Genomic DNA, 27,222 nt, shown 5'->3' on the forward strand with positions numbered 1-27,222 from the left:
CAGCCCCCCATGTACAGAGGCTGTGTCCTCGCCGCAGCAGTCGCGGGTTCGAGTGTGGCCTCGGCCCTTTGCTGCATGTCGTCATCCCCCCCACCCCCCCCACGCTTTATCTGTCCTATCCAATAAAGGCAACAAAAGCCCCAAAAAATATCTTAAAAAAAAAAAAGAAAAAAGAAAAAGAAAGATGGGACTGGCAGGCAGTAATGCCAGAAATGTATGTATAAATATTATTGATGAAATTCTTCTCTTACCAACAATGGCATCTTTGTCTCTGTTCTCCAGCTCTGAGATGGGCACAAAGTCACAGAGCACTGTAGGGACGCCCTCAGTGTCATCACAAGGAATGATGGATGACTGAGCGTGTAGCGTCATCTCGTAGTCATTCTTCAGCGTGGTGTACTGTTTGTTGGCTGGTTTCAGCGTACCCTTAGTGATGTAATACACCTGCAGAGAGTGGGTGAGTAAGGTGAACTGGCATTATAAAATTAGACCTAATCAGACGGGTTATTTCCTGAGAATTTGAAGCAACTATGACCAATCGAATTGAGCGACCACTTTATTGATCCTGCAAAGGAAATTATTATAACAATACAGCTTCTGTTCCACCAAAAGCTCTCAGTAAGAAAGGAAAAACCTTCAGGTCCAACTAAGATGTGGTGTCATATCAGGCCCATCACTTCTCTAATTCACCAGAAAATTAGTAGCAGCTGAGAGCAAGTCTGCTAAACAGCACAATTTAAACTCAATATGCGAGGCACACTTCTTCATTTACTCTCCCAACACTCCAATATCCCCTCTCTCTCTGCTTCTGAGTTTGTCTCTGTGGCTTACTTTCTTTCCTTTCCTTCCTCCCTCCCTCTCTCTGATTTACCCCACACAAAGATAGAAACATGAAGCTAATGTGATCAGCATTCTGGCTGCTCAGAGCCAGTCACACCCACTCACTGTTGTGTCAATACGCAGATCACGAAGGGAAGACAGATTCATTCCTTTATTTATCTTTGGAGGGCAGAGGGCACAAATTGGATCTGGGGCTATGTTGGGAGTCACTGCCAGTGGCTGATACCTGAGCCAGTGTGACGAGCAAAATGATGGCAGGGGTTAATTGAGTTATTAAGCTCTGTGGGCCAGACCGAATTGAGCAAAAGCTTTAACATGTGTTCTACCTGTCTGTAATTGCGTTGGTATACAGGAACATGTAAAGGGCATGTTCTGGGTGTTCGGACTGAGCACCACCCATTTTAGCACAAACAACTCAGTTTTTCTCTTGCATAAACACCAGCCTGAGACTGGTGCTAACTCTCTCTTTCCAGAAAAAATGGGTTTATATCTCTCACTGTCTGCCATCACACATCTTTATATCCCACCTGACATTTACTCTGTATCACTCTGTGGTGTTTTGTTCGGACCTTTGAATCCACCCCCTCTACTGAGTTTGAGTTGATTGATTTGTCTGGCTTTGTGATATGAAAAAACAATTTCTCGGTTAAAATAAAAAACAATTCAACAGGGGCAAACAATTAGCCAATCAGCATCACTGCCATGACTAACGCCTTTGTCAAGGTGTTAAACAGTGGGCTGGAACCAATGAGGAGCAATAACAATGGTGAGTGAGCACTGCTACCGAGGCTATTCTACATCGACATGTCTTCTCAGTATCCCCCTGCATCATAGTTTGTTTTTACTTTGCACCACTCCACTCCTAAAACCCCAGAAAAACCATAGGTTGGCATGGCTGCTCATGCAGATTAAAATAAATTTTTAAGGATCTGCATGAACCCTGAAAACCTGCATGTGACTACCAGGATGGAGACACCTACTTCATTAGGCAAACTCCAACTGCTGAAGCCTCATATTCCCTTTGACCAAACTTTCGATTGCATTTTAGCAAATAATAAATACTGTAGAGTTTTTTTTCCCAATTTCTTCCAGTGTAGTCACTACAAGTAATTGCTTCTCCCCCAGTATGAAGAGGAATAGTGATTACAGTGACCTATAAAAATTATAATCTCTGTATCAAATACTTATGCAGGGAAACTTTATAAACACATCCTCCATGGAAGACGCAGCCTGAAAGGCTGGCAGCCATTTCTGATACAATGAAGACAACTTTAAAGATACACCATGGAGGATTTTTTCTAAAACACAATGTATGGACTCGTGCAAAAGTAATCCCTTTCAGTCATCACTTATGACCTACTATAACTGTGTGGTGGTGTATTCTTTTGCAAAGACTCTGTCCTCTGCATTTATTTTCCTGCTATCTTGTTATTTTCTGTGCTCAGTACTCCCACAGTTAAGGCTAAGGCTCCATAAAAAGGTAGTGACTAGGTGCCAGACTATAAGCAGCAGGTACCCAAAAGACACAGCACCAAAAAACCCCACAAATTTAGCAGGGCAAATAACCAAATGAGAGTAAATTCAGGGTAGGCTATTACTTTACTTTCACTGGTAAGTATGCTAGCATTAACTGACAATCCTGCATAGTATACCTTTTAGATAACAGCAAGAAAACAGAAATACCAACAGATTTGACAACTTCATCACGCTGTTCTCAGCAGCATACACACGACCTCACATCTACCCAATTTTTTAATGTCTCAAACATATATATTTCAGTTAAAAACTACCCAATAAATCCCCTCCACAAAGTCCTCTAATACTTGCCTCTGGCTCATTCATTGGCCAGAACTCCTGCAGGCATGAGAGGATTTTGCAGAAGGGTTTATTTAGCACTATTTTACCTATGATACATTTATTTGAGGTGTTATGTGCATACAAAATGGATAGCTAAGACTGAAACTTAGTCTGCAACTAATTTCTGAATTTTTTTATAGCCTTTTGATCTTATCTTACTGTCGTCCGTTTCATCACAGAAACTAAACAGCTACAACACCGCAGCATCAAAAGCTATTGTTACTGTGAAATATGGGCGAAAGCTGTCATTTTTGAGTGAAGTTTCCAAGAAGCTCTTATCACTTCAAGTGAGGACATATACGGGTGAGTGGGATCTGCTCACCTTGCCTTGCTCCACTAGAGGGAAAAACTTGTCCACTTCGTTGTTGAAGGCTGTGATCCTGATTTCTCCCTGTTGACCAGCACATTTCCATTAAGCAGCATTCCATTTCACGGATAAGACCAAGAACAGCCATGTGTGACATATGTTTGACATGCATGCACATAAACAGATTTTCAGGCCCCTCTACTCACACTCTCATCCACTATCTCAAAGGAGAAGAGTTTGCCTTCTCCTCTTGAGTTACTCCAGTTGCGGATATTGGACTTGGTAGTGACTCTGGCTTTGATAGTCCACCTAGAGATATACACAGAGTAGACTCTTTTGTAATAATGAATCTGTTATTCAATTTATAAGCTTAAAAAAAACAAAATAAAAAAAATAACCTTAAATGGTCCAGTGTGTAGGATTTAGTGGTATGTAGTAGTGAGTTTGCAAAGCTGAACTTCGCCTATGTGCCAAGCTTACTACAGTAGCTAAAATGAAAATTTGAGTGACCCTATGTAGAGCCAGTTTCCTCCTCCCCAAAACAAACAAACCAGGTGCCAGGTGCATCTAGAGCCAGTGTTTGGTTTGTCGGTTGTGGGCTACTGTGGAAACATGGCCGTGCAACATGGCAATATCCGTAAACAAAGACCCGCTACACCCTGTGTAGATAAAAACAGTTCATTTTTAAGGCGTCAGAAAGACAATTATTCTTATTTTCAGATTATAATACACTAAAGAAAACATTGGTATTAAATTATATTCTGTTTCTGCCAATGTATCCCTGTAAATAGTGCATATTATACCTTTTAAGTACTAATTTGCTGATATAGAAAACATGGCCATTGACCAAAATCTAAGCTTTGCAAACGTTTTATTTGTCTTCTCTCATGTTTTCATTTTCTATTCCTATCAACAGATTTCTTTTATGTAAATGCACACAGAATTCTTAATATAAATCCTTTGTTTAAAGAAGTAATTACAAAAAAGTTTTGACCAAAACAGTTATGTGCAACTTAACTGTAAGAGTTACAGTCTAAAGGTCAGCACGAACAGAATGCTGCAGAGACACTTTAAAAAAGCTTCCTTTTTTTGTTAATGAGCATCCCAACTCAGCTCACATCAGTCACCAACGTGAAGCACAACTGCGCAAAAGAACAATTCCCAAGGAAATTGGATGAGTGTCTTTTTAGTCTTTTTAAAGTTCCATGAAAGAAAAAAAAAAAACATCCAGCAACTTTCTTTTCAAAGAGTGAACTAGGTGTTGTACATCTGCCAACTCCTGGATGCATTTAAAATGTGCTTCTTGTTCTGTTTTTAACAACAGCCAGCCAAGCTCTGCAGTTTATGCAGCAGTGAGCTTTTTGACTGCGTTGATAATTGTGCAGTGGAGGATATTCATACCATAACTTTGCCTGCAATTAAATCCCCTATCATGAGAGCAGCTGCTGGCCCAGAGTGAACCCCATTCCCTGCTCAGTATGGATAAGACTGCTACACCAAGGTTTATGGCAGCCAAAAGCCAATTATAGTCTGCTCTAGATGCTATTACTTAACACCAGCAGAATGGGATGAGACAGCCATGCTAACGGCCGTAAAAGACCATGTGAACACAGCGGCAATCCTATATAATCTCCTGTATGTAACACTTTGTGTCAAACACGCCCATACTTTTTATTTCACGCAAACATACGTAGAAGAATCACAGCTGCTGAAGTCATCTGTTTTACTCACTGTAGGTACTCCCCAACTTCAAAGTTAGAACAGTCATCAGTTTATTACAACACCTAGAGGCACAGTTATCTTTACAGCTTGCAATTTCAAACAGGGCTACGTTATCAGAGCCCTTACATGGAGAGAGAGTTGACAGGGTACCTTCACTCCAATCTGAACAACTACATCTTGCTATACTGTGCTATCGCCTTTTTGTGGCCAACTTTAAGGTCAGAGACAGAGACTTAAGCCAAATGAAATGATAAGAAGCGAGAGGGAAAAAAACTGCAGTAAAATTGTACCCCAGAGGGGGTAAAGAAATTGTGAGAGGGAATGAAGGGGGAAAAACGAGGCTGACCAAATCCCCATCAGGCCGAATAACAGAATCAAAACCTCAGCAGTAGACCATAAAGACCCAGCAGTACCTGCCGTTAAAGTGTCCGTTTCTGAGGCAAGATTGGTCATTTCATTTCATTTCCATGCAGATGGGCTGACTAACACCCCCCCCCCCCACACACACACACACACACACACAGGCACTGATATAGAAATATTGAATGCATGCACGAGTACATATACACACACTTCCAAATATGCCCCAAAGTGCTACTCAGAAATAGCAGAGAACAGGGAAGCAAAGTCACAGCATGAGAGAAAATAGTGCTGCTGATGGATGAGCACAAGGGGAAAACAGTGTTTGCTTAGATGTTTTAAGTCAGTTATAGTGTTTTAAAACTATCCACTACAGAACTTAACTTGTATTTTTACAGATTAAATACATGTATGTGTGAGCACGCACATGCAGATATAGACAAACACTTAAACTTACCTGCTTATGTAGGGGTTGAGGGTTGCAATAGGCATCACTTTTGTTGAAGAACCTGGGGAGGTGCTGGTACTAGCCTTCATGGGTGAAAACTTCATGGGTGAACCTTTCATGGGTGAAGCATTCATAGGTGAAGCCTTCATGGGTGAAGACTGCATGGGTGAAGACTTCATGGGTGAAGACTTCATGGGTGAAGCCTTCATGGGTGAAGCATTCATGGGTGAAGACTTCATGGGTGAAGACTTCATGGGTGTCTTTCCCACAAAACCTCTTCCGCTGACTTCGGAAGAAGAAAAGGCTGCAGGGAGACAAAGTGAGACAGTTATTGTAGAGGAGTTCTCCAACTGGCAATTTACTAGTTATGAAATATTGGTACATTTATTAATTTATTAAATCAATGTATTTATCTTTCTTATAAAATTGTAATTTTATAAATTACTTTTGGTTTTGGACTCTTTGTCTAGCAAAACAAGCACAGTGAAGATGTTGCCTTAGGCTCCCTCCACTCCCTCAAGTTGCATTTCTGACTTGGGAAGTCAGAGGAACCTCCCCAACAGCAACCTCAAATCCAATATGGCATCCACACACATCAACAGTAGTGAAAGCTGTAAAAATATACTGTTTATTAGCACTTCTGTCTTATTTGTGTCCCATGAAATAAGTCGTACACACAGTCCTGTCCAACTTTTGTGCAAATGTTGCTATGCAATAGCCACTTGGCTAAAAAAAATGGCACTGTTAACAACATCTTGGTTTTCTGACTTGTACTGGAACATGGTGAACTCGGGTGTGACATCATTTCCAGCTCCAACCAACCAAATGCTTGTAACGCCTTAAGCTCCAAGCATAGACATGAAGTAGTGCTCCTAAAGATCTGTCAACAGACTTTAAAAAGTAAAATCAGTGGAGTTCCCCTTTAAATTAATGTCTCGATGAATTATCTTCATTTATTCACAAATATGACAAAAACAGTAGTTGTATAATTTTCCTCATAGACTATACAGAAGCTCCATACATTGTGAGATACTTATTACCCCAAAGCATGAGCAAAAGTTAACAAGAACGGTAGTTGAGGTAAATAAACACAGATATCTAACTGGCAGGTCACCTACCAGTTTGCTATTGGGCAGTACGAACTTAATTAAACACTTTTTAAAAATTTCTGCAGTCATAAAGCATTAGTGGAAGTACTGTTATCTGATCATGTGAGCAGCTGGCAAAATGATAAACTACCAGAGAACATTAAACTCTCCCCACAGGTCCACCTGTAGTTATTCATTTCCCTGTTAACATCAGTTTTTGCCAAAGAATGAAGGAATGTTTTTCTTTTGGGGTAAGACTGCCAATCAATTATTAATGTCATAATTACTGTACTTATGCCTTTCAGACATAGGAAAAAGAATAATTAGGATTAGTTATCAGAATATCAGTCAAGACAGAAGACAGAACTTTGTAAATACTTGTCTGAACCACATTCATGAAAGGTGGCCGTTTGTCAGTGTGAAAGTTTAGAGGGTAATACAATTCTTTCAAAAGGTTATAAACATTTTAAACAGGCAGTTCATACAGTACTGGCATGAATGGATGAGGGAGCCTTGGTTTATTTCACTAAGCTTAGTCTAATAACCAATCATAATTTATTTATCATGTTGCGTAATAATAAACCAGGTCTCATCTGTCAAACTGAGATTTCTTGATTAAGCCGCCCTTTGTTACATTGAATTACTATGTTGACATTATTTCTGATATGGGTAGGTGTGTACTTTGTCAACTAAGGCCTAATACAAAATCTCTAACACCGACACCACCACAACAACAACGACAATTAAAAAAAGTTAAGAATAAGTTATCTTTGTTTCAAAAACAACTGATCAGCTGTTTCTGTTACAAATGACAATGCCAGAAAACTTGAACAGATCGAACCGACCCACAGAATCACAAGGTGCTATTCTCACCACCCACAGGAAAAAGTCGCATCAGCCCCATCACCAGTGATTCAGGCTAGAAAGTTGGCTGTCGTCAAAAAAAATTTATGCAGTGGCTCACTTTGGCATGAATGATGTGCCATATTGAGGAACAGCATTTGAGGGAAGAATTGTCAGGGATAAAAAGATCCAATTCCACCGAGACCACTCCCCTGATATAAGCTCCTGTTCTGGAGCACAACAAATACTCACCTCTGTGATACCTTCCTTTGCTGGTGTGTACTATTTTGTGTGTGTGTGTGTGTGTGTGTGTGTGTGTGTGTGTGTGTGTGTGTGTGTGTGTGTGTGTGTGTGTGTGTGTGTGTGTCATGAGCAAATTCCTATGGGAAATCACAGATTGAACAGCTATTTTCAGGCGAGGGGTAATTAACATCAATATTCATACGCACGCAATCCGGATGGAGTGTTTAGAGGGAAGGAGCTGGTACTGAAGGAAGAGAAGTGGAGATGATAGGTGTGGATGGGTGACGAGCAGAGCAAAGAGAGGGGCATAGCAGTTTGTCAAGGATCCTCATTTTTTGTGATTAAGATCAGTACAGAGTCCTAATATGTATGCCACCAACGTATCTGACAGCCCCTGTTTGTGAAGAGTGCTTAGTGGTGAGAATAATATAAGAACAGAGAAAATAAGAAATATATAGACAAGAAGAAGGCAATAAATAGAGAAGGTGAATAAGAAAGCCAGTGTGTAAAAGTGTGTGTGTTTAAGAGAGAGAGGAGAAGTGGGAAAGAGTTGTGAGGACAAAGGGAACCTGGAGAGAATGGTTACTGATGAATAATGAATTTTTTTTTAACTGCACTTCAGCGAGTGCAGATCTCTTTTTGGAATTTAAATATCATCTGCAAAGCAGTTTGAAGGTAGTCTATTTCAAGGGTTGCTGCTGATGAATATTTAAATGGGAACACAGAACTGTCAGCGACTACTGTGTCATGACCTTTGGCTCTACACCTAACGCTTGCTGAAGGACTAGATTTTTAAAAAACATTTCAGAATGTTAATATTGCGACTCAATTTTCACTTTTTTTTTAAATGAGAGTCACAATGACTGACAGAGCTTAGAAGGGATGCTCAAAACATTAATAAATGTTAACAACATTTTAAATTATTCCTTCAAAGTCTGCTGACACTAGAGGAAAAATATTCTCTGACCACATCCTTGCACTCCTAGGATGTCAGAGGTCAGGCTTCACTACAGCACAGAGCGTGCTGCGTGGATCTGATAGGGTGCTTTCCATTCAGCTAATTACAGCTTCTCCTGTCCTCGCTTCTCTGACCTCTGGCCTGTGACCTGGAAATTGATCAAGGTCTGCCGTCATCAAGGATATTATGAGTCAGAGAAGATGGGGAGTGAGGAGCCACAGGTGAATCTATGTGGAAGTTTCTTGCCGGACAGCCACACCACTTCAATCAGAATCAGCGATTAGACAGCTTATCTGATGAAAATGTAAAGGAGCTGACACATTGACTGTTTTAGAAACTGCAATATAGTGATATTAATTGCATCACGATTGCAATATTGTAGAATGAGCAAACTACTAGTACAAATAAAACAGCAACAGCAGCTTTAACATGTTTCATGTTTGTTTCAAAATTGCAAATTCTCAGATCTGTATTTAATCTGAATCACAAATTAATTGTTCTAAACTGCATTTTCTTCACCGGACTTTGCCTATGGACTTTATTTTACTTTTTCTGCTCCAAATGTGTTTTAGCAAATTTAGGAAAAATCTTTGTCTCAAAGAGCTGCACAGTGGTTACTATTAGTCTTGTAATGTCCAGGCTGAACCTAAATGAGACTGACTTACTGTACCTCCAGCCTCTCAAAAAAAAAAAAAAAAAAAATTAGTTGAGCCTTCGTCTTTTCTCTTTTAGTCTTTCAGTAAGAGACACATTTTTTGTCAATTGGTGTTACTTCTATCATGCTCTGATGCAGCAATAAATCTATAATTGCTGTTGCAGCAAACATCAGGCAGTTGAGATGGTTGGTGTCATGAGTAGTAGCCGTCTCTTAAGAATGACCCTGAAGTAAGTGAGGATGTCCTGTTTTGTAAATACAATTCCTACATCTTTGCATCTCTTCCTCATGTCTAAGCTCTCTCTTGCATCCCCGCTGGGAGGAGCTGAGATACGAGGAAGAGACTGTGTGTTGCTGAAGGACTGTGAAGTCTTCACAGAGGCTTAAACGCAGACCCTCTAATAAAACAGCAGCCTACTCAGTCATTACATTGCCCACAGGTCATTGGAAGCACTTCATTTCTTGCATTTAGCAATCTTGTAAATGCACACAAATTTATTGATTTATTGAAAATACAATTTAAAGAAACACAGAAAGGCAATCAAACACATTCATAGGAGAAAGTACTTTGCTATGCACAGGGTTTGTTTTTGGCTCTGAAGAGGAGTGCAGGACCATTTCATCAACAGAACAATTAAACAGAGCAGCAGGCCCTCTGTATCAGGCCGCATCTCTGAGGTAACATGATTCAAAGGATATAACGAGGAAAGAGTCTGATGAACTACTTAATGCAGGGCCTTATCTTTGCCAAGTCAAATTAGTTAACTCTCCCTCTCTCCCTCCGACTGTACATCGCTACGAGGGGATTCAGTCCACAACACAATATTCATGAAGCCATGAACTGGAGGAGCCATCGGCCCACACAAGCTCGCTCAGTCACAACACACACACACACACACACAGACACACGCCTACACAGGCACAAACACACAATATATACCAAGCACTCATTATCCACCCACATGCCAACATCCTCCACTGAGGAGGACTATTGGGTATGTTTCTGCCACATAACAAAATCAATGTCGATGCTGAGAGCAGTTGGTGGTATAAAACAAGTGAGTGAAACAAAGACTAAGCTAATAAAAGAAGAGCCAATAAAAAAACAGGCTACTTTCGGCATGATACATGGCACTAGCTATTTTGGCAGAAAACCAACCATCATTCGGAGGTCCTATTTTGCTATAAAAAACTAGCTGGTGGTAAAACAGTTAAAGGTGTGAGTTATGGACTCTACTCGCCGCAGTGGCCACCAGGCTACAAGATAGCTGCTCTGATAGCTGAGCAGTAAATACGATAAAAGTGCACAATGTGATATGAAAATAGGGTGCTAGAGCTGAAGGAGCTGCCTGTCTTCCATTAATTTACAATTTGCTGAGGCTACCTTCAACTGGTTGAAAACCACACTGTGCCTCATGATCCCATTTCATCTAGTTCTTAACTCACGCTCAGACTACAGCCTTTGAACACTGAAGTGCTATGAATATCAAAGGACTGAGAACCAGGACTTACTTTTCAGTCCATAGTGCTGGTTTAAGGGTGGTATGGTAAATTAGATTAAAAAACTGAACAACAAAGACTGTGTTGGTCCCAAATTATGGCCGCAGTATTGAGAAGAGAAATCAGTGAGAGGACTACAAATCATTCACCAGTACCCTTTTCTTAAAGGGTACATGGCTCCCTCTGTTGGTGAGAGTTTGTCAAATGACTCAGTTTTCCTCTAAAATAACTAGGCCACAACTAACAGCAATCTCACCAACTCCTAAAATGTCCTGTATCTGAAACTGCCATTCAGTTTATGCCACAGTGCAACTCAACTGCTTATGACTGGTGTAAACTATAAACAAAATATGTTATTATGTTGAGATGAGATCTGAGACTGGACAGTAAGTCCAGGCAGCAGTGTGTTTTACTATAACGACAAATATTTGTCATTTAACTGCAAAGCTAGGATTTTGGAAATTCTAAAATAATCTTGAATTCGTTATAACTGGAAAATGATCCATATTTGCTTCCCTGACTTCATATTTAAAAAAATGGTGTGATCTCTTTGAGCAGCAAATAAGAGTTCCTTCTGCATAACTGCAGAATAAAATACTGTGACTTCCATACGACAAAACTGTATTCAGGTTAAGCAAAGCCCTAACGCTCAGTACTTTTAACTTTGCTATATGAAGAAATTAGAACTTGTTTATGTAAGTGATGTATTTAATTGCTCTAATCTGGACCGCAAATGAGTAGTATCAATCTATACGACACGTAATATCCATGAACAGGGAGCCTGAGGGCCTCTGGGTGTGTTGTTTTGTTGTGTTTCAAAATTATTATTCAGGCGTCTCTGTTTTGCATGCAGACTTGGGAAAGCATCCATATGTATTTTTGGTAACTCTGTCAATACTCCATTTCTGCTACTGGCTTAAAAATACAGAATAGAGATTTTTTTTAAACCTAAATAATTCTTATAGATACATCAAACTCTATGTCTTCCTGCGTTGTTTTTAATATAAATCAACCTCATGTGCTTGAGAGATATGTTATATTTATCCAATTTATTCACTGTTGAAAATATTCCTAAAAACAAGTGGAGACTCCCTGCTTCTTGTGCTCTGGTTGGGAAAAACTAGAATATGCTCAGAATGTACCTCCTCTTTAATGGAGATGATGATACTGCTCAGTGCTAATCACATTTATCTTTAGTTTCTGCTGCTGAGCCTGAGAAGGCAACAACACAAAAAGTTTCTTGTTGATGAAAGCAACTGATAAATTAGGATCATCCAAGCAAGAATGTTTCAGACATTCTGTTGGAAAAAACTGCTAAAAATAGTGATAAGATAGTGAGGAACTATCATGACGCTGATAATTGTTAAAATTGCTACGGAATTTACCTGTAATGACTGAGAGGACAAGAGAATTATATATACTGAAGTATGAAATTATATACAAAATCTTTGATATGACACTCACTGCTGGTGTTCATGTGGGAGGGTCCAGGTACTGCAGCCAATGGAGGAGATGCCGGGATAGAGCCACTTAAATCCGACTTCTGTGGCGATGATGTCTTACCTGCAAGTTAAACAGACGCCATATGAGACCTGCAGAGGTTGTTTATTACTGTTAATTATCTATGTGCAATATGTGCATTTTAAAACAACCATACCATCTGTGTTATATGGAGTGGGACTTCCGATCTTCCCTCCAGTTTCCTCGGCCGAGTGCAATATCTCCATGTCCAACACAATCACCACAAGCCTGGGAGAAATTTAAAATCAGGGGATTACATGCACCTGAAGGCAGTGAGAAAGAAGGACACTCAAAGGAAAACACATACCTGCCATCTGACAATGTGTTGGTGATGGTTTTCTTCACCATGCACACACAGTTAGGTGCTAGAAGGTTTTCTTCTGGCAGATGGTTCAACTGTGTGGCCAGCAGGAAGGCTACACACACAAACACATACAAATGTATTCATGGTCATCTAAAAAAAATATTAATCAACAGATTTATCTTTCACAGGTCCTTGATTATCTTCTGAGGTACATATTTTGGCTGGCACTACTGTTGCACTTTGTAATTTATGAGTTGATATGCTGGTCTGTCAGCATGATGTAAAAAGACCGAACCCACAGTCTGACAGTTCTCTGGCTACTAAGATACTCACAGGACAAAGAGTGCTGACCATCACTCATCATGAGCCTGAACCTGGGTGGACCAGAGCCATTCTTGATCTGACGCATGTTCTGATGAACACAGAGGGAAAGAAGGATTTTATGAGGAAAACCACAAAGGTGTAAATTCTCAGGATCATAACGATGAATAATTCAGCCTCCCTGTGTTCATAGAACAATAATAAAAAACTAACAATAAAAATACTAATAATATTTGTATATTCAGTTTGTTTTCATTTATTTGATACCACATGATGACAAGAAATGCAGGGAGAGATGCCAAGATAACATTGCATTTTACTTTGTGAGTGTGGTTTTGTTTGCCATGTTAAAATTTGGTAGACTAATTCTGAGGCAGAACACTGTTTAAACTGGTATGTAGGAGGTCAGGACCAGCTGAGTGAGGCTCATCTCTTGGCACTGCAGGGCTTTGCAGCGGTAGAAGTGAAGGTCACATTGTTTTTAGATGACGCAAATACTTAATTTAGCATTTTTGGATTTTGATTAAAAGATCAAAATATTTATATACAATATATGATACAATTCATGTTCTATGGACTTATATGCTGGGGCAGAGGCATTGCGATCGGCTGACAAGAAGAAATTTATTGGATTGGTTGTGAAAGCCAGCTCCTTTGACCCAGTGGAAGCGTTGAGAGAATGAAGAATGAAGAATGAAGAATGATGGCTAAGCATCCCTGATGAAAAAATATGTTCCACCCCTTGCAGGATACTCTTAGCCATTTTCCACAAAATTAGCTGTTTCTTGAACCACTTCCATTCAGGATTTTTGGAATCTTGCAGCTATCTTGTGAAAGAGCCTGCATTTCCACCACTTTTGAATGGAAACATAATAATTAAGGGTGTGTCATCTATGGAGGGCATTGCACAATGCACAATTAAAGTAGCAAAGTGGCAGATTGCATTAATTACCTGCAACTTCTGTTCTGTTATAAAAAATATTAGTTTTTAATCACCCCGTCAAAACAAACCTGGCCAGCTATTAATGTGACCAGTGCATGCTCTTTTTTTCCAATTACTTTTCATGTGACTTTGCCATCTTCTCTTTCCAGTCTGTAGAATATGACAGGCCCACTGATGTATTCAGTTAAATCTTCAGGTTAAGTAAAACCTACTATTTTTTTTGGTTCCAGCTGAGAATCACTTTATTATTGGTTGAAATGCTCCAAAAGGTTCAAAACTAGATGGGGAACTGGAACGGAACCAGTTCCACGTTAGTAGAAAAGCGGTATCTGGCAGCACTGGGCAGCTCCTTTAGCAACAGGCTTATTCACCCACTGTGTGTGAAGCAGAGATAGCTAACGTCCTTCCTTCCTGCTGCTATCAGACTTTACAGGCAACACTTCTAGACGTTCATATAAACAAAAACCTGACAATCATTAAGCATCACTAAACTGTGCAATATCTATACTTCTTGGTGCAATAATATGAATTCAGCCATTTAGCCAACTGTATCTATTATATTTGTATGTATACTGTTTATATATCATAGTCCTTTATGCCATTTTTGTATAATTTTGTCATATGGATTACTGTAATTTTAATGTGTTGATCTATTCTGTACACATAACACCGATTGCAGATCTGTCCATCCTGGAAGAGAGATCCCTCCTCACTTGCTTTTACTCAGGTTTCTACCCATTATAGGGTTTTTTTTTTGTGTGTGTGTGTGTGTGTGTGTGTGTGTGTGTGTGTGTGTATACAGCTCTGTTTCAGCTATGCTTGGACTACAAATAACTTAAACACAGGTGGCTTTTGGCTATGAAATGTGGTATATAAACAAATGTTCCTTACCTTGTCTTTGACTGACTGACTGTATTTTTTTTTTTCTTTTAAATTACACTTCTTGGGTGGGTTAGGGTTAGGGCTAGGGTTTCTTTGCACAATGCCCTTTGTTGCTGTAATAATGCAAATTTCCTTGCTGTGAGACTACTTAAGGATGATCTCATTTAACAGCTGAATTAGGACAGGCATGGCCTTAAATTTACTTACCAGCACCTGCAGCACGGGGTTGTTCACCTCCTCACCTTTGAACAGGGCCTGGACAATAACACACATGGGCTTGTTAGTATTTCCTGCCTTACCCCATCCTGTCCCATCACATTACCATGTTACTAATGGGAAGTTACAGTCAAACGTCAATTGAATACAATGAAGTGGCATTTATTGAGTACCGCCCCTAGCAGGTAAGCATTAGTGGATAAACATAACGGGACCAGACCGTCCTGTCGTTTCCGTCAACTCTTTGAGACCAAAATAGTGTGGGCGGAACTGGTATAAGACTTCACTCTAACCACACAACTAATGCACTGTTCTGCGTCAACATTTGAATAATAAAAGACGCCTACATTTATCATTTTACATTAACAGAAAACTTACTGTTAGGCTTTAAACATCTCCTAACTTTAAACGATATAGTCCGTTAATGCTACTGCAGATTCAGTTGTGAAACTAAACCTTATTAGCTGACAGTGCTAACTGCTGTAGCTAGCAAAGCTACGCTGCTAAATACCAGCATCGGGACATCGAGTCAAAAGGAAAAAAACAGCAGTTCACTTATTTTAATATAAATGCTTACCTCAACAGCCCCCTGTGTGAGTTTTACACTCATGTCTACCGGGTAAAGTTGCTCTCAAAGCCAACACACCCCAGCTTTTCATGTGCGTAGCAAAGTTAAAGGTCCAGAAGTTATCGCGAGAACAAACGGACGATATTTCAGCAACGACAGCAAAAACACCGGATATGGGAAATGTATGACTTCAAAATAAAGTACATTTGATAGGATGTTGTAAGACAGGATAGACTGATAAGCAACTAAAGATATGGTGCACGAACGAAACATTCTGGATTTGGTTTCAACGATCAGAAAGTCATTCACAGTAACGTGTGTCAAAGTCGCTATCCTGTGAAAAGTCAGTCGGCAAGAAAGTAAAAAAAATAAACCAAAAAAAGTCACAGCATTTTCATAGCTGAAAGAAACAGTCTTGTTTTAAACGTCATAACAATGACTTATATGGATAATAGAATGAGTTTTGATGAATTAACTTTAAAACTAAGAAATAATTTTCTCTGGTCTGACATTTGGAGATATAGTTTCATAAGACAGCAATGGGGTTTGGATGGTGCCGTTTTTATTTTGAAGGCTAGGGTCAAAAACATCCCGTTTTGTCCACGTCAGCATGACTAATGCTCCGACCGCAGCGAGCGGGCTTGAAACCAAAACAAACCCTAAACTGTCCTGCCATGTGGTGTATTTGTAGTTCGTGATGGATCTTCCTTGCACCCAGTGGCAAGATCATGTTGCCCAGAAATTGAGCGGACTCGACCCCGAGTTAAAGGAAAAGTTTGCATCCCTTCTTGAAATAGATGATGTTTTCAAGTGTGCCCTATCTCTGATAAAGTGAGTAGCTAGCTTAACTTCTGTAGTTTGGCGCTTGTGGGTTTCCAGCTTCAATATGATCTACCTGATACCGCAGTTTATTATTTAAAGTATTGACCTGAAGTGTTTAAAGCGTACAATTTGATCAGCCGTTAAGGGACATAGCCTTGTTTTTCACTGGATCGCTTTAGCTTACTTCATCAGTATATGCTTTTCACTTGGCTAAAGATAACAGGTTCAGAGCTAGTCTAGGACTAAAAACAATCAACCCTTTGAACATAGAGGCAATATTTTAGTTGTATGTCATTGATAAAGTGACTCTGTAACTTGTCTTCATTTGTCTTACAGCCAAGATGACCTGGACTTTGTGCAGTCCATCTCTGCAGGATACTCAGTAAAGAAGGACACAGAACAAGCAGCCAAAAGCAGGGAGAAGGGCAACTCTAGCTTCAAGGCCAGAGACTACACTGCAGCCGCTTTATACTATTCACAGGTGAGAGGAAATATTATTCCATTGATCCATGTGAGCTACAAAATAGAAACTTCCCAATGAAAAGTTGGATTATGATAAGAGAAAACATACAGTAAACTGGTTTGAAATCAATTGTTTATATTCTAAGAACAGAAGTGTGAAAATGCATTTGGGTTTTACCCTTTGAAACCTGGAGCGACATCACTTTCCTTGAACTGCTTTTAGATGCCTTTCATGCGTATTTAACTCTTTGAACCCTGAGCAAATTGGAGTGATTTCTTTCAAAAACATTGTACAAAGGCGATAAGCAACTTGGTTAAAAATGTTTCACGAACTGCAAGACAGTAGAATTAGAAAATTATTTTTAAAAACCGAGGGGAAAATGTCTCGAGAAAAAATAAAAAAACGAGTAAAAAACTATATATATAATTATTATAAATACATATTTTAAATAATGTTTCTGAATTTTTATGTTTTTTTCATGTCTTGTTTTTTTTTTTTTTTAATTTTTTCTTTTTTTTCTTTTAATTTTTTTATTAGTGCTTTTCAGGGAATTTTCTTGTACTTTGTTCCAGCTTGTTGCTAATTATAGGGTGATTTTTTTCTTTCTTGCTCATTGCCTTCTTTTCATGCGCTCAGGTTTTAAAGGGTTAAACAGCAGTATGCCTGAAGTCCTTATTCATATGCATCAACATCCCACTTCTCTGTCTCCTGTCATGACAGGGCATCTGTTTTGCTCCTCTAAGTTCAGAGCAGCTGTCTCTGTGCTATGCCAACCGCTCTGCTGCGCTCTACCATCTGCAGCATTACCAGGTGAGAAAACACCATCCTCAACAACTAAATCTCGTACTAGTGGTATTATTAAAATCGTTTGAAACCAGTTCTTATTTGCTGACTGAAAATAGGCCTGTAGACGTCTGACAGATTGTGTCACCATTGTGCCCTCAGGAACCTGCAGGGGAAAATTGTCATCATGTTTTAATTCCAGGTGAACAGTGTCCTCGCATGATTAACATGCTGTTTTTATGAAAATCCACATAGATAGCAGATGTTTTGCAAGAGCACATAAATGAGTGATTTGATAATAATGTCTCAGGATTTATAGTTAAACAGTTTCGTCATTGACCTTGACCTTTTCACCTGTTTTATTGACATTAAAGTACATTCTTCATTAGGTCACCGCAGTAATATATGATTGGGAGATTTAGCTCTGTCTGCAGACAGTGCAGTGTTTGCAGCCTTTCACCCAAAGAACATACAGTATGTGACAGTATCATTAAGCTGTTTTCAGTGCAGCAACCTTTTCCAGGAACCCATGAAGTATCATAGAAAGATTATTTTAGACGTCCAGGGACTCATTTTCTGTAATGCCTCATTTTATTGAAGACTGTTGGCCTCATGATTGGCTAATTGTCTCAATCTTGTTTTACTATTTAATTTCTTGGACTCTAATAAAGCAAGTCAGACACATTACAGTCTTTTATGTGCTGTTGTGTAGGGCTAAATGACTCTGCAGATGGAAGCTGAATTGGGCAGGATAATCATCTATTCAGTGGCCTTTTGAGGTTTTAATGGACCAGTGATGGAGCGCTTGCAACTACTTATGCCACAAGGACCACTCCTGACTGAATGTCCTACAGAAATTACAATATCATTCCTTTGTCAGCCTTCTCATTTCAGCATATCATAGTTCACATCTGTATCAAGTCCTAGACTTGTCTTGGAGCTAAAATGCAGACTTAAATAAGTTATTGAAATGTCAGTCATTGTTGTGTTTTGCTCACAATCTTAGATTTTTTAGTGGCTAACACAAAAGTGTGTCTTTATTTTTCCTCTCAGGAATCCCTTGATGACATTGACAAAGCTCTAAAGAATGGCTATCCCTCTCATCTTTTGCATAAAATAGAGGACCGTCGTGTACAATGCTTCAAGCACTTCTCTGTAGGTCAAAAGGCAAAAGAGGATCATCACAGTCCTGCCTCAAAGAATCATAAAAACCCAGATGGAGTGAAAAGGGCATCTGCGGGACCTCTCACATTTGGAATTTGTCCTCGAGCTGCTGTTTGCTTCAGCTCAGAGAAAGGTCGACACCTTGTGGCTGCAGAGAGAATAGCAGCAGGGGAGGTGATCCTTCATGACAGGCCATACAGCTGTGTGCTTATACCAGGGATGGAGGAGGTGAAAGGGAAGGGAGCAGGGCAGGAGGCAGAGAGAGGAGTGATGCTTGGAGTGGAGCACAGACGCTGTCACAGGTGTTTGACTGAAACACTGAGCCCTGTGCCATGTGACGGGTGTAGCTACAGCCGGTACTGTTCAACTTCCTGTCAGCGAGATGCCTGGGAGGAACATCACCGCTGGGAGTGTCCACTGGCAGCTGATCTTATGATGATGGGTGTGATGTCACACCTCGCTCTGAGGGTAACACTAAAAGCGGGGTTGAAAAACATCCAAATAGCCAGGGATCCAATCAGAGACGAGCACACAGACATAGAGCCAAGCTATGATTCATCTTCACGTCATTCAGATAAACTCAATCCTTGTGCTTCATACTACGGTGACTCTTACTCAAACGTGTTTCACTTGCAGCACCACCTGAATCGCCACAGCCCTAGCGTGCGTTTTTTATGTGCAGTTACCATAGCAACACTCTACCAAAAGCTCAGTAAGGCAGGGCCTCCACCTGCATCTTGGGACCTTAGTAGACCCTTAGGGGCAAACAGCCAATCACCAAACAAGGAGGAAGGTATCGCAGATTGGAGCTCGGAACTGTGGCGGCTGGGAAGTGCAGTTCTGAGGCACGTCCTGCAGCTGAGATGTAACGCCCAGGCAATCGTCATGCTGCAAGATACAGGTGACTCTCGTACAGATTTCACAAGTGTTATCAACTTGCGTGAAATTTAGTTTTGTCATCATGAAAAATCATGACCTGGTCTCAAAGTAAGAGACACCATAGCAGTTCCCTGTTTTAATCTTGAGTGTCCAAAATATAAAGGAATTCAATTTATCACCACAGAAGACTAAAAAAAACCAAAAAAAACCCCACAGATATTAACATTTGAGCAGTTAGAACCAGGGAATTCTGGGCATTTTCCTTTCTGAAAATGTCTTTCAACTGTTCACCTAAACTGTTGTTTATTAATTATCTGGTGATTGAGTAGTTGCTACAGCTCTTTAATTGTTTCCATGCTTAAATTGTGGTACAATCATAGACTGTATAAATACTGGACGTAGCTACCATGACATCATCCACTGGTTTGTGGACTCCTTTTTTGAAGCCTTGAGTTTGGCATTGTGGCCATCACCATCTTTGTTTTTCTGAGTCAGATGTGAGCATATTTGGGTAAGAGTCTGGGAGAATCGAGGGGTGGATCTGTTCCGGTGGAACTTTAAGCCTTAATAAAAGCGTGTCAGTTTAAAAAAAAGAACTTACCCCCATAAAGTTGAGTGAAGAGTGAAATTAGCCACATAGAGACCAAAACTGTTTTTAAACCAGGCTGGAAACATGTTTATTTGGGTGTTTTACATTGGGTTCCCATGGGGATTTAGTTGCTTTTGGAGCCAGCTTCAAGTGGCCATTCGAGAAACTGCAGTTTTTGGCACTTGGTGTTGGCTTCCTTTTTCAGCCTTAAAGGTTGCTGGTTGGGTACCATCCATTATAGAAATTGTGCTTTTGTAAGAATTGCATCTTCAGCTTTGAATGTTCTTGAGTTGCACAGTGACCTTTACTCTCTGGTTCTTGCATCTCACAGGAGCAGCAAACTCTCCAGTGCAGTCCAGCAGGGAAATCCGCATTGCTACGGCAATATTCCCTACTCTCAGTCTTCTGAATCATTCCTGCTGTCCCAACACCAGTCTGGTGTTCAGCACTGCGGCCAGCGCTGATCCTTCTGGTACAGATCTGTCTGCAGACTTCAGTGAGAGTGTGACTGAATGCAGAAACACAGCCTGCGGAGTCACTGTCACTGTCAGAGCAGCCAAAGTTATAGTAGCTGGACAAGAGATCTTGCACTGCTATGGTAAGAAAATGTGGAGTTTTGTAGAGTCAGTGCAAAAGGATTGTTGGTGGTGTTGATATATTTCATACAGGGTGCATAGGAGAACAGAAACCTTACACTGTAGATTAAAAAAATGCTGTTTGGACATATGCTGAACAGTGACATTATTCAGCTTTACATTATGAAGTCTTATGTCTGGTCAATGTGGTGTATTTCATCTTCTCTGTCACTCAGCCAATGCAGCATTTACAGAACTCAGTGAAACTAGTGTCTCATTACTTCTGGTTTGCAGTGTTGCTCTCTTCCTCTGAGTTATAACTCATGCTTTTATCAATCCCTATCTTCCATCCCTTAGGTCCTCACAGCAGCAGGATGGCCACCCAAGAACGCCAGCGTCTCCTGCAGGAACAGTACTATTTCATTTGTCAGTGTGAGGCCTGCACTCTGCAGCAGCAGCAGCAGCAGCAGCAGGAGGAGGAGGAGGAAGAGGGTTCAGAGGGCAGACAGCAGAGGCTGGGTGCTGGAGGCAGTCCACAGTCTGGACTTCTGTGTGGGAAGTGCAAAGGCTCTCTCAAAGTAGGCGATTTTTAAAGAATATATGATTAATAGTACTATTTATTGATGAATTCCTCTTTAGTCGTTTATCCCATCACTGTTTCATCGTAATCATTTGAGAAACTTCATATGATTTCCAGAAAAACAGCATGGACAAAGGAAAAGGATTTATATGTCCACAGTCATTCTGTGGTCATCGTATGTCTGCATCTGAAGTTAGCCACAGGCTGCAGGAGATCAGGGTCCACCTGGAGAAGGCTGTGGACCTCATGGAAAGAGAGAGGCCAGGTGGTTGTAAAAAACTGCACCCAGCTCAGTAAAGTATCTTCGTCACTTGTTCAGGAAGTTTTCTGTTACATCTCCATATTCTCCCTCCCTCAGATGAGGCTCTGAGACTGTTGACAAGGACCCAGAGTCCATCTGGACTGATCCTTGCAGAGACACACCCACTACAGGGGGAGCTGGCCGATGCCATGGCGAGAGCATATGCTACAATGGGTGAGGATAGTAATGCATGAGGATTTGCACATGAGCTTTGTGGTTCATACACCCCTACTGTTTCACATGGTAAAGGTGCACTTTTACTATTAAAGCTGTAGTTGATAACGTATATAAAAATATGTTTTTATTATATTTGATGGAACTGTCACTATATTCACACAGTAGTACATTAGAAAGATAATCTGTGAAAAAAAAAATCATGTTCCTCTGCCTCCTCCTAGTACTCCTAATGGCATCCGGTAAAATCCACTGCACTAGCAGCTGCGTGGCTCAGGAAGACATATTTTTAGGTCAGAAATAACCACCCTGACACTTTTCCTCTAACTTACAGTACTGTAGCAGACTTTAGGAAAAGAGTAGTAGCATTTACTAAACAAGCCCAGTGATGACTGGATACATGCTGTGATAATCCGTGAAAATGATTAAATCATTTAAAATTTCAAATATATAGTCCAAGCCAAGAAACCAACAAAATAGCTCTCAGACACCCTGGAGTGTCAAATAAATCATATTGACCTTAAGCTTTTCTTACTCATGACTAGAGGTGTGGGCGATTTGGATTTTTGCAGTCGTCTCACTGCTTTGTGCTTTCCCTGCAGGTGACTGGAATAATGCAGCCTCTCATCTGGAGAAAAGTGCCACAGCTATTGGCTCTCAGTACGGAGAAGACAGTATTGAATTGGGTCGACAACTCTTCAAATTATCTCAACTGCACTTCAATGGGTGAGTGAGTTGCACAGAAAATTTTCAGGGCATGCCGTTTTCAATGTCTGATGTTAAATGTGTCCCACTGTTTTATTATTTTGACTGACATTATTGGTAGAAAAATCATCTCTGTGCATCTCTCCTCTCCTTCTACCAGTGGTGCGAGAGACTTGGCCCTCTCTGTCATCCCCAAGGTCAGACAACTCCTCCTCCTCCACTGTGGCCCTCACTGCGATGAATTACAGGAGTTGCAAGCTATGGAGGACTGTCTACGAGGGTAGTCGTACATAAACACAAGAGTGGAAATTTTTACAATGTAATTACAGTTTTCAACTCAAAGTGATTAAAATCCATGGAAATCTATGATTGTGGACATTTCCTGCTTTTGTATGTAATAAGAAATGTATATATTACTGTTTATGAGCGCTTGTATGTATATACCCAGGTAGTATTATACTGATTTATAGTAAATAATATACTGTTTTAGAAGCGACATGCAAGTCTGCACTGCTACTGAATGGCCACAGGTATACATGCAGTTGATTGTGGCTCTCTGACCTCTTGGTGTCAGAATGTAGCCATCAATAATTTCAATTTCATGCTTGAGTGGGAGTCATGCAGTGTGTGACAACTTATCCACCAGGTACTTCCAGGTTACATGTACTTCTCAAAATGAAGTAAATGAATGTGTTTTTCATCAATGTGGGCTTTGTCTTTGAAACCAGTCCAAATAAATGTCACAGTTTACACTAAAGCAGGTTAATCAGTCTATAAACTCTGCAAATACCCTCAGCTACATGCACATATAGTTAGCCCTCTGACCTTTAGATGGCAGCAGTTATCCGCAGACAAATTCAATTTCATGCTCCGATGGCCGGAAAGCAAAGATGTAGCTCTGACTCTTGAACCTACAGTACCTGCCTAATGTCCTCCAAGATCTTTAGACCTTCACTTAAAAGTCCTTAAGAGACAGTCCTATTAAAGCATCATGTGAAGGTTTTGTCGAGTCGACCCTAAACTTGTAATCAATTTGTAACCTTCTGTGTAACTGGTATTGGACAAAAAAAATTGAATGCAAATGTGCCACACAAACAGTAAGAAAATAAGGGTCTGATCACAGAATCTCTGTTTTAAATGAGAGGTTCATCGGTCTTCAGAGATGAGTGAAAGCTCCCATTGAGCAAAAACAATAAAATCTCGACCACAGCTGGAACTCCTGAGGCTTCTGCCAGTTAGACATCAGCAGTATCTGGATGGCAGCCAATCAGACAGACGTGGGTATGTACTTACAGAGAGTCAAGGTCAAGACAAAACAAAAGCTCAGGGGAGAGGCAGCTGGTGAAATCAGCTGAGGAGTCGTGTATGAACTCCAAAGGCTCCACAGGGCAGGTTCTGGTTAAATATTGTGGTAACAAGGTCACGTCAAGTTCAGGACCAAGAAAACAGGAGAGCCATTCATGAACTGCTGGGACTAAGAATAACACAATATTACAGGGATTATTCCAGTAGAACTTTGTCATTTTTTGTTGCAACCTAAACTACTCTGAGGAAACTGAGATTAGGGCTGTAACCAACAATTACTTTCATCATCTATTATTACTATTTTCTCAATTTATTGTTTGGTCTATAAAACATCCAAAAACAGTGATAAATAGTCCCATCACAGTATCCAACTGTAGAGCCCAATTTTGCATGAATAATGTCTTGTTTTGTGCCATCAACAGCTTAAAACCACAAAATATGCAATAATTTGCTAGAATGTAAGACAAATTTTAGAACCTGGAACCATTAACAATTTTTGCTTGAAAAATGACTTTGCAGGAAAATATATTAGTAGAAATGTAATATAATAAAATATAATAAGTATGTTTTATTTAGTGTATAATCACTTGGAAATGAGAATAGTAGTGTTTTCATTACCTGTGAATGAGCTGTTTATATCTACATAGGGAGCAGGTCCTGTCTATGGAGATGGCCCTGATGCACCGCCATGTTACTCTGCAGTAGCCCAGAATGGTCAACCCAAATACTGGCCCTAGATAGGGCCATTCACGTTTTTGCGTTGGCCACCGTAGTCCACGATGAGCAACGTCAGGAAAACACTGTTTATTTTAAAGTGAAACTGTTTATTCAGTGTTTTTATCCGTTTAATAACAGGGTCTGTTTGTTTTGGGGATGAAGAGACTTCTGCAGATAATTCAGTTCCTGGCAAAAATCCCTGAACATTTGGATATTAAGTAATCAGAAAAAAATAAAGTCAGCTTAAAAGCATTCACTAGGCTAACGGGCTGTCTCCGACATGCTGAACGGTGTTGGTGAAACTGCTTTATTCAGTGTTTTTACCAGTTTAAATAACCTGGTCTTTAGTTTTGGAGATGAAAAGACCTGTGCAGATAATACAAACTAAAAACTCTGAACAAAGACTGAAGGAATTCTAACTGGGAGAAGTTTTAGCTGGTTGCAATCTGCAGTCCTCACCATTAGATGTCACTAAATCCTCCTAAATATTACAAACTGTTTATTAAAATGATTGATTTTAAAAACAGCTGTCGATGAATTTTTTGTTTGTTGATTAATCACCCTATCATTGCAACTCTGACTGAGATCCTACTTTCTGAAGAAAACATAAGATATTAAAGACCATTATACCATCAAGCAGACAATCAGTAACCGTCTTCCCCTGTATATTCAAAATCAATTTTCTATGGCCCAAGATTATTTTGACTCATTTTTGACTGTCATTGATGTTTATTCTTTATATTTGTACATTTTGCCTTATAGTAAATGTTCAAATTAGGCGGCTTAAATAAATTATAAATCACTCAAATATTTTTTTTTCATTTTCCAAAAAAAGCTGTACAAACATACAAAACATACTTCAGTATGCTATACTATAATGTCAAAGTAACAACAGGCTGTATTTTCTCTTTGTCTCTCTTTTCTTTTTCTTATAAATCAAAAAATTGACTGACTGAACCATGCTGATGTACAGTCTGTAGTCATTCTGCAACAAATGCATTTTAAATTCAAATGAACCTGATATAGTCATCCCACTCTCCACTCAAATCCCTTTTAGAAAATCCCGAGCACGTCCCTTTTTGTACAGTTTGTCCTCTAATGAGCTGCAGTACATTGGCATAATGGTAACATGACATTTCAGATAATGGGAGAGTCACTGATGCAGCTTAAAATCTGCAAATGTAGAGCCAGGGATAACATTGCTTACAAAGACATAAAGAGATACAATCCACAATAGGTTCGTTAATGTAGCTTAACATCCTCTAATGTAGAGCTAGTGATAGTTGTCAGATTAATCCTTGAGATAATAAATCTACACTATTTGAATGTTTACATCTGGTAATATCCCCCTATATACACACTGATGAATATGACTATTTTGATATGAATAATGGTACATTTCATCAGTATTTTCTTTTTTTAAGTTTATCATCAGTCAACTCAGGTTCCACATGTCATGTTTGTCTTTGCACTGAAATTATACAAACTGCACGTTCATGTCTACTGGGTTATTTCTGTGTGTTTGTTTGTTTGTTTCCTTTTTTGTAAGCGTCTGTATCTCTTAGGAGCTCAGGGAGAAAATATGAGCTCATGTTCAAAAGGAAAAATACAAGCAAACTAAATATTGTGAAGAAAGGAGGGATGATGAGCCTGAGAAAGAGCAGCACAGCCAGCATGAGTAAGCCTGCTGCTTACTGCTGCAGTATCAGATCACACGTTCCTTATTTGACTGTCCAGTGCCATTTGAGGCCATTTCCAGTGGCTGAGATCTCTGCCTTATCGGATGTCTTGCTATACATAATGCAATCAAAATCGGCCAGACCACGAACAAAAAGCTGTCGTGTGTGTATTCTGTAACAAGGCCTGCGTCAATATCTGTAACACAGACCGACAGAGTTACTAACAGCTGAGTTGGCTTGACTCATCCCGTCTCGTGTAAGCCGCTGGTCATCAACATTACAACCGACCCTTCATGAATTATACACACAGCTAGTAACCATAACAATGAACTCTGACCTTCAGTCTGGAGGTGTGGCTAACAGTAAAATGAAAGAAAGGAGCAACACACTGACTGGGAAGTCTTCACCTGACACGCATTTACCAGCAGCTCCCAACAGTAAAATCCTCAGAATCATCACCAGCTGCTTCCATCCCAACCTGAAAACAAACTGCTGATGAAAGATACCTTCACAGTGAATAAGCCTAATGTTTTTCATTGATAATAATAAATGACATATGGAATTACTACTTGGTATCATTAAAAATGTAACGATTACAAACTAGTGAATCACAATGTCAAAATTTCTAAAATAACTCAATATTTGAAGAGAAAAAAATGCAATTTGGTATTGCATTACCATGAAAATTGGGAACTCACAAGAGACTAATTCTGACAAGACTTGGAGTGTACAGACATCCCAGTTGCTCTTCATTGTAAAGAAAACCAAACCATGAACTTGTTAGTACAGACATTTATTTTTCTACAAAAACAATCATGAACCCACTATTAATGATAAGAAGACAGAAAACTATTGCCTGCAAGACTGCATTCTCTTTTTCCAACGTATAAAACATGACACGCCCACTGAT

At 39.8% G+C, this 27,222-nt stretch overlaps 2 protein-coding genes across 2 annotated transcripts in view; one reads left to right on the forward strand and one right to left on the reverse strand.

Annotated features, from left to right (window-relative positions):
• The window catches only part of LOC121952331 (replication protein A 70 kDa DNA-binding subunit-like), a 45,795-nt gene extending 30,103 nt beyond the window's left edge, over positions 1-15,692 (reverse strand). The window contains exons 1-10 of the mRNA XM_042498935.1: positions 15,586-15,692; positions 15,000-15,047; positions 12,980-13,058; positions 12,650-12,758; positions 12,479-12,570; positions 12,286-12,384; positions 5,544-5,838; positions 3,211-3,313; positions 3,020-3,088; positions 252-444 (exon numbers count right to left, since the gene is read on the reverse strand). Of these exons, the coding sequence (XP_042354869.1) occupies positions 252-444; positions 3,020-3,088; positions 3,211-3,313; positions 5,544-5,838; positions 12,286-12,384; positions 12,479-12,570; positions 12,650-12,758; positions 12,980-13,058; positions 15,000-15,047; positions 15,586-15,618 (1,120 nt within the window). The 5' untranslated portion in view covers positions 15,619-15,692. The remainder of the gene's footprint in view (positions 1-251; positions 445-3,019; positions 3,089-3,210; positions 3,314-5,543; positions 5,839-12,285; positions 12,385-12,478; positions 12,571-12,649; positions 12,759-12,979; positions 13,059-14,999; positions 15,048-15,585) is intronic.
• Positions 15,693-16,202: 510 nt separating this feature from the next.
• On the forward strand, positions 16,203-23,311 carry smyd4 (SET and MYND domain containing 4). The gene is made up of 10 exons (XM_042499412.1): positions 16,203-16,407; positions 16,735-16,879; positions 17,582-17,671; positions 18,698-19,709; positions 20,608-20,874; positions 21,209-21,429; positions 21,549-21,696; positions 21,790-21,906; positions 22,509-22,632; positions 22,772-23,311. Exons 1-10 carry the CDS (start codon positions 16,274-16,276, stop codon positions 22,893-22,895), a joined length of 2,382 nt encoding a protein of 793 aa, XP_042355346.1. The 5' UTR covers positions 16,203-16,273; the 3' UTR covers positions 22,896-23,311.
• Positions 23,312-27,222: the final 3,911 nt, after the last annotated feature.

The sequence above is a fragment of the Plectropomus leopardus genome, chromosome 13, assembly GCF_008729295.1.
Source record: "Plectropomus leopardus isolate mb chromosome 13, YSFRI_Pleo_2.0, whole genome shotgun sequence".
Lineage (NCBI taxonomy): Eukaryota > Metazoa > Chordata > Actinopteri > Perciformes > Serranidae > Plectropomus > Plectropomus leopardus.

Bases quoted from the DNA above. Each gene is read 5' to 3' on its own strand.
- smyd4 (XM_042499412.1), top strand. From the start codon at position 16,274: ATGGATCTTCCTTGCACCCAGTGGCAAGATCATGTTGCCCAGAAATTG. The intron at 16,880-17,581 runs GTGAGAGGAAAT...CTGTCATGACAG, and splicing joins CCGCTTTATACTATTCACAG to GGCATCTGTTTTGCTCCTCT. The intron at 17,672-18,697 runs GTGAGAAAACAC...TTTTCCTCTCAG, and splicing joins ACCATCTGCAGCATTACCAG to GAATCCCTTGATGACATTGA.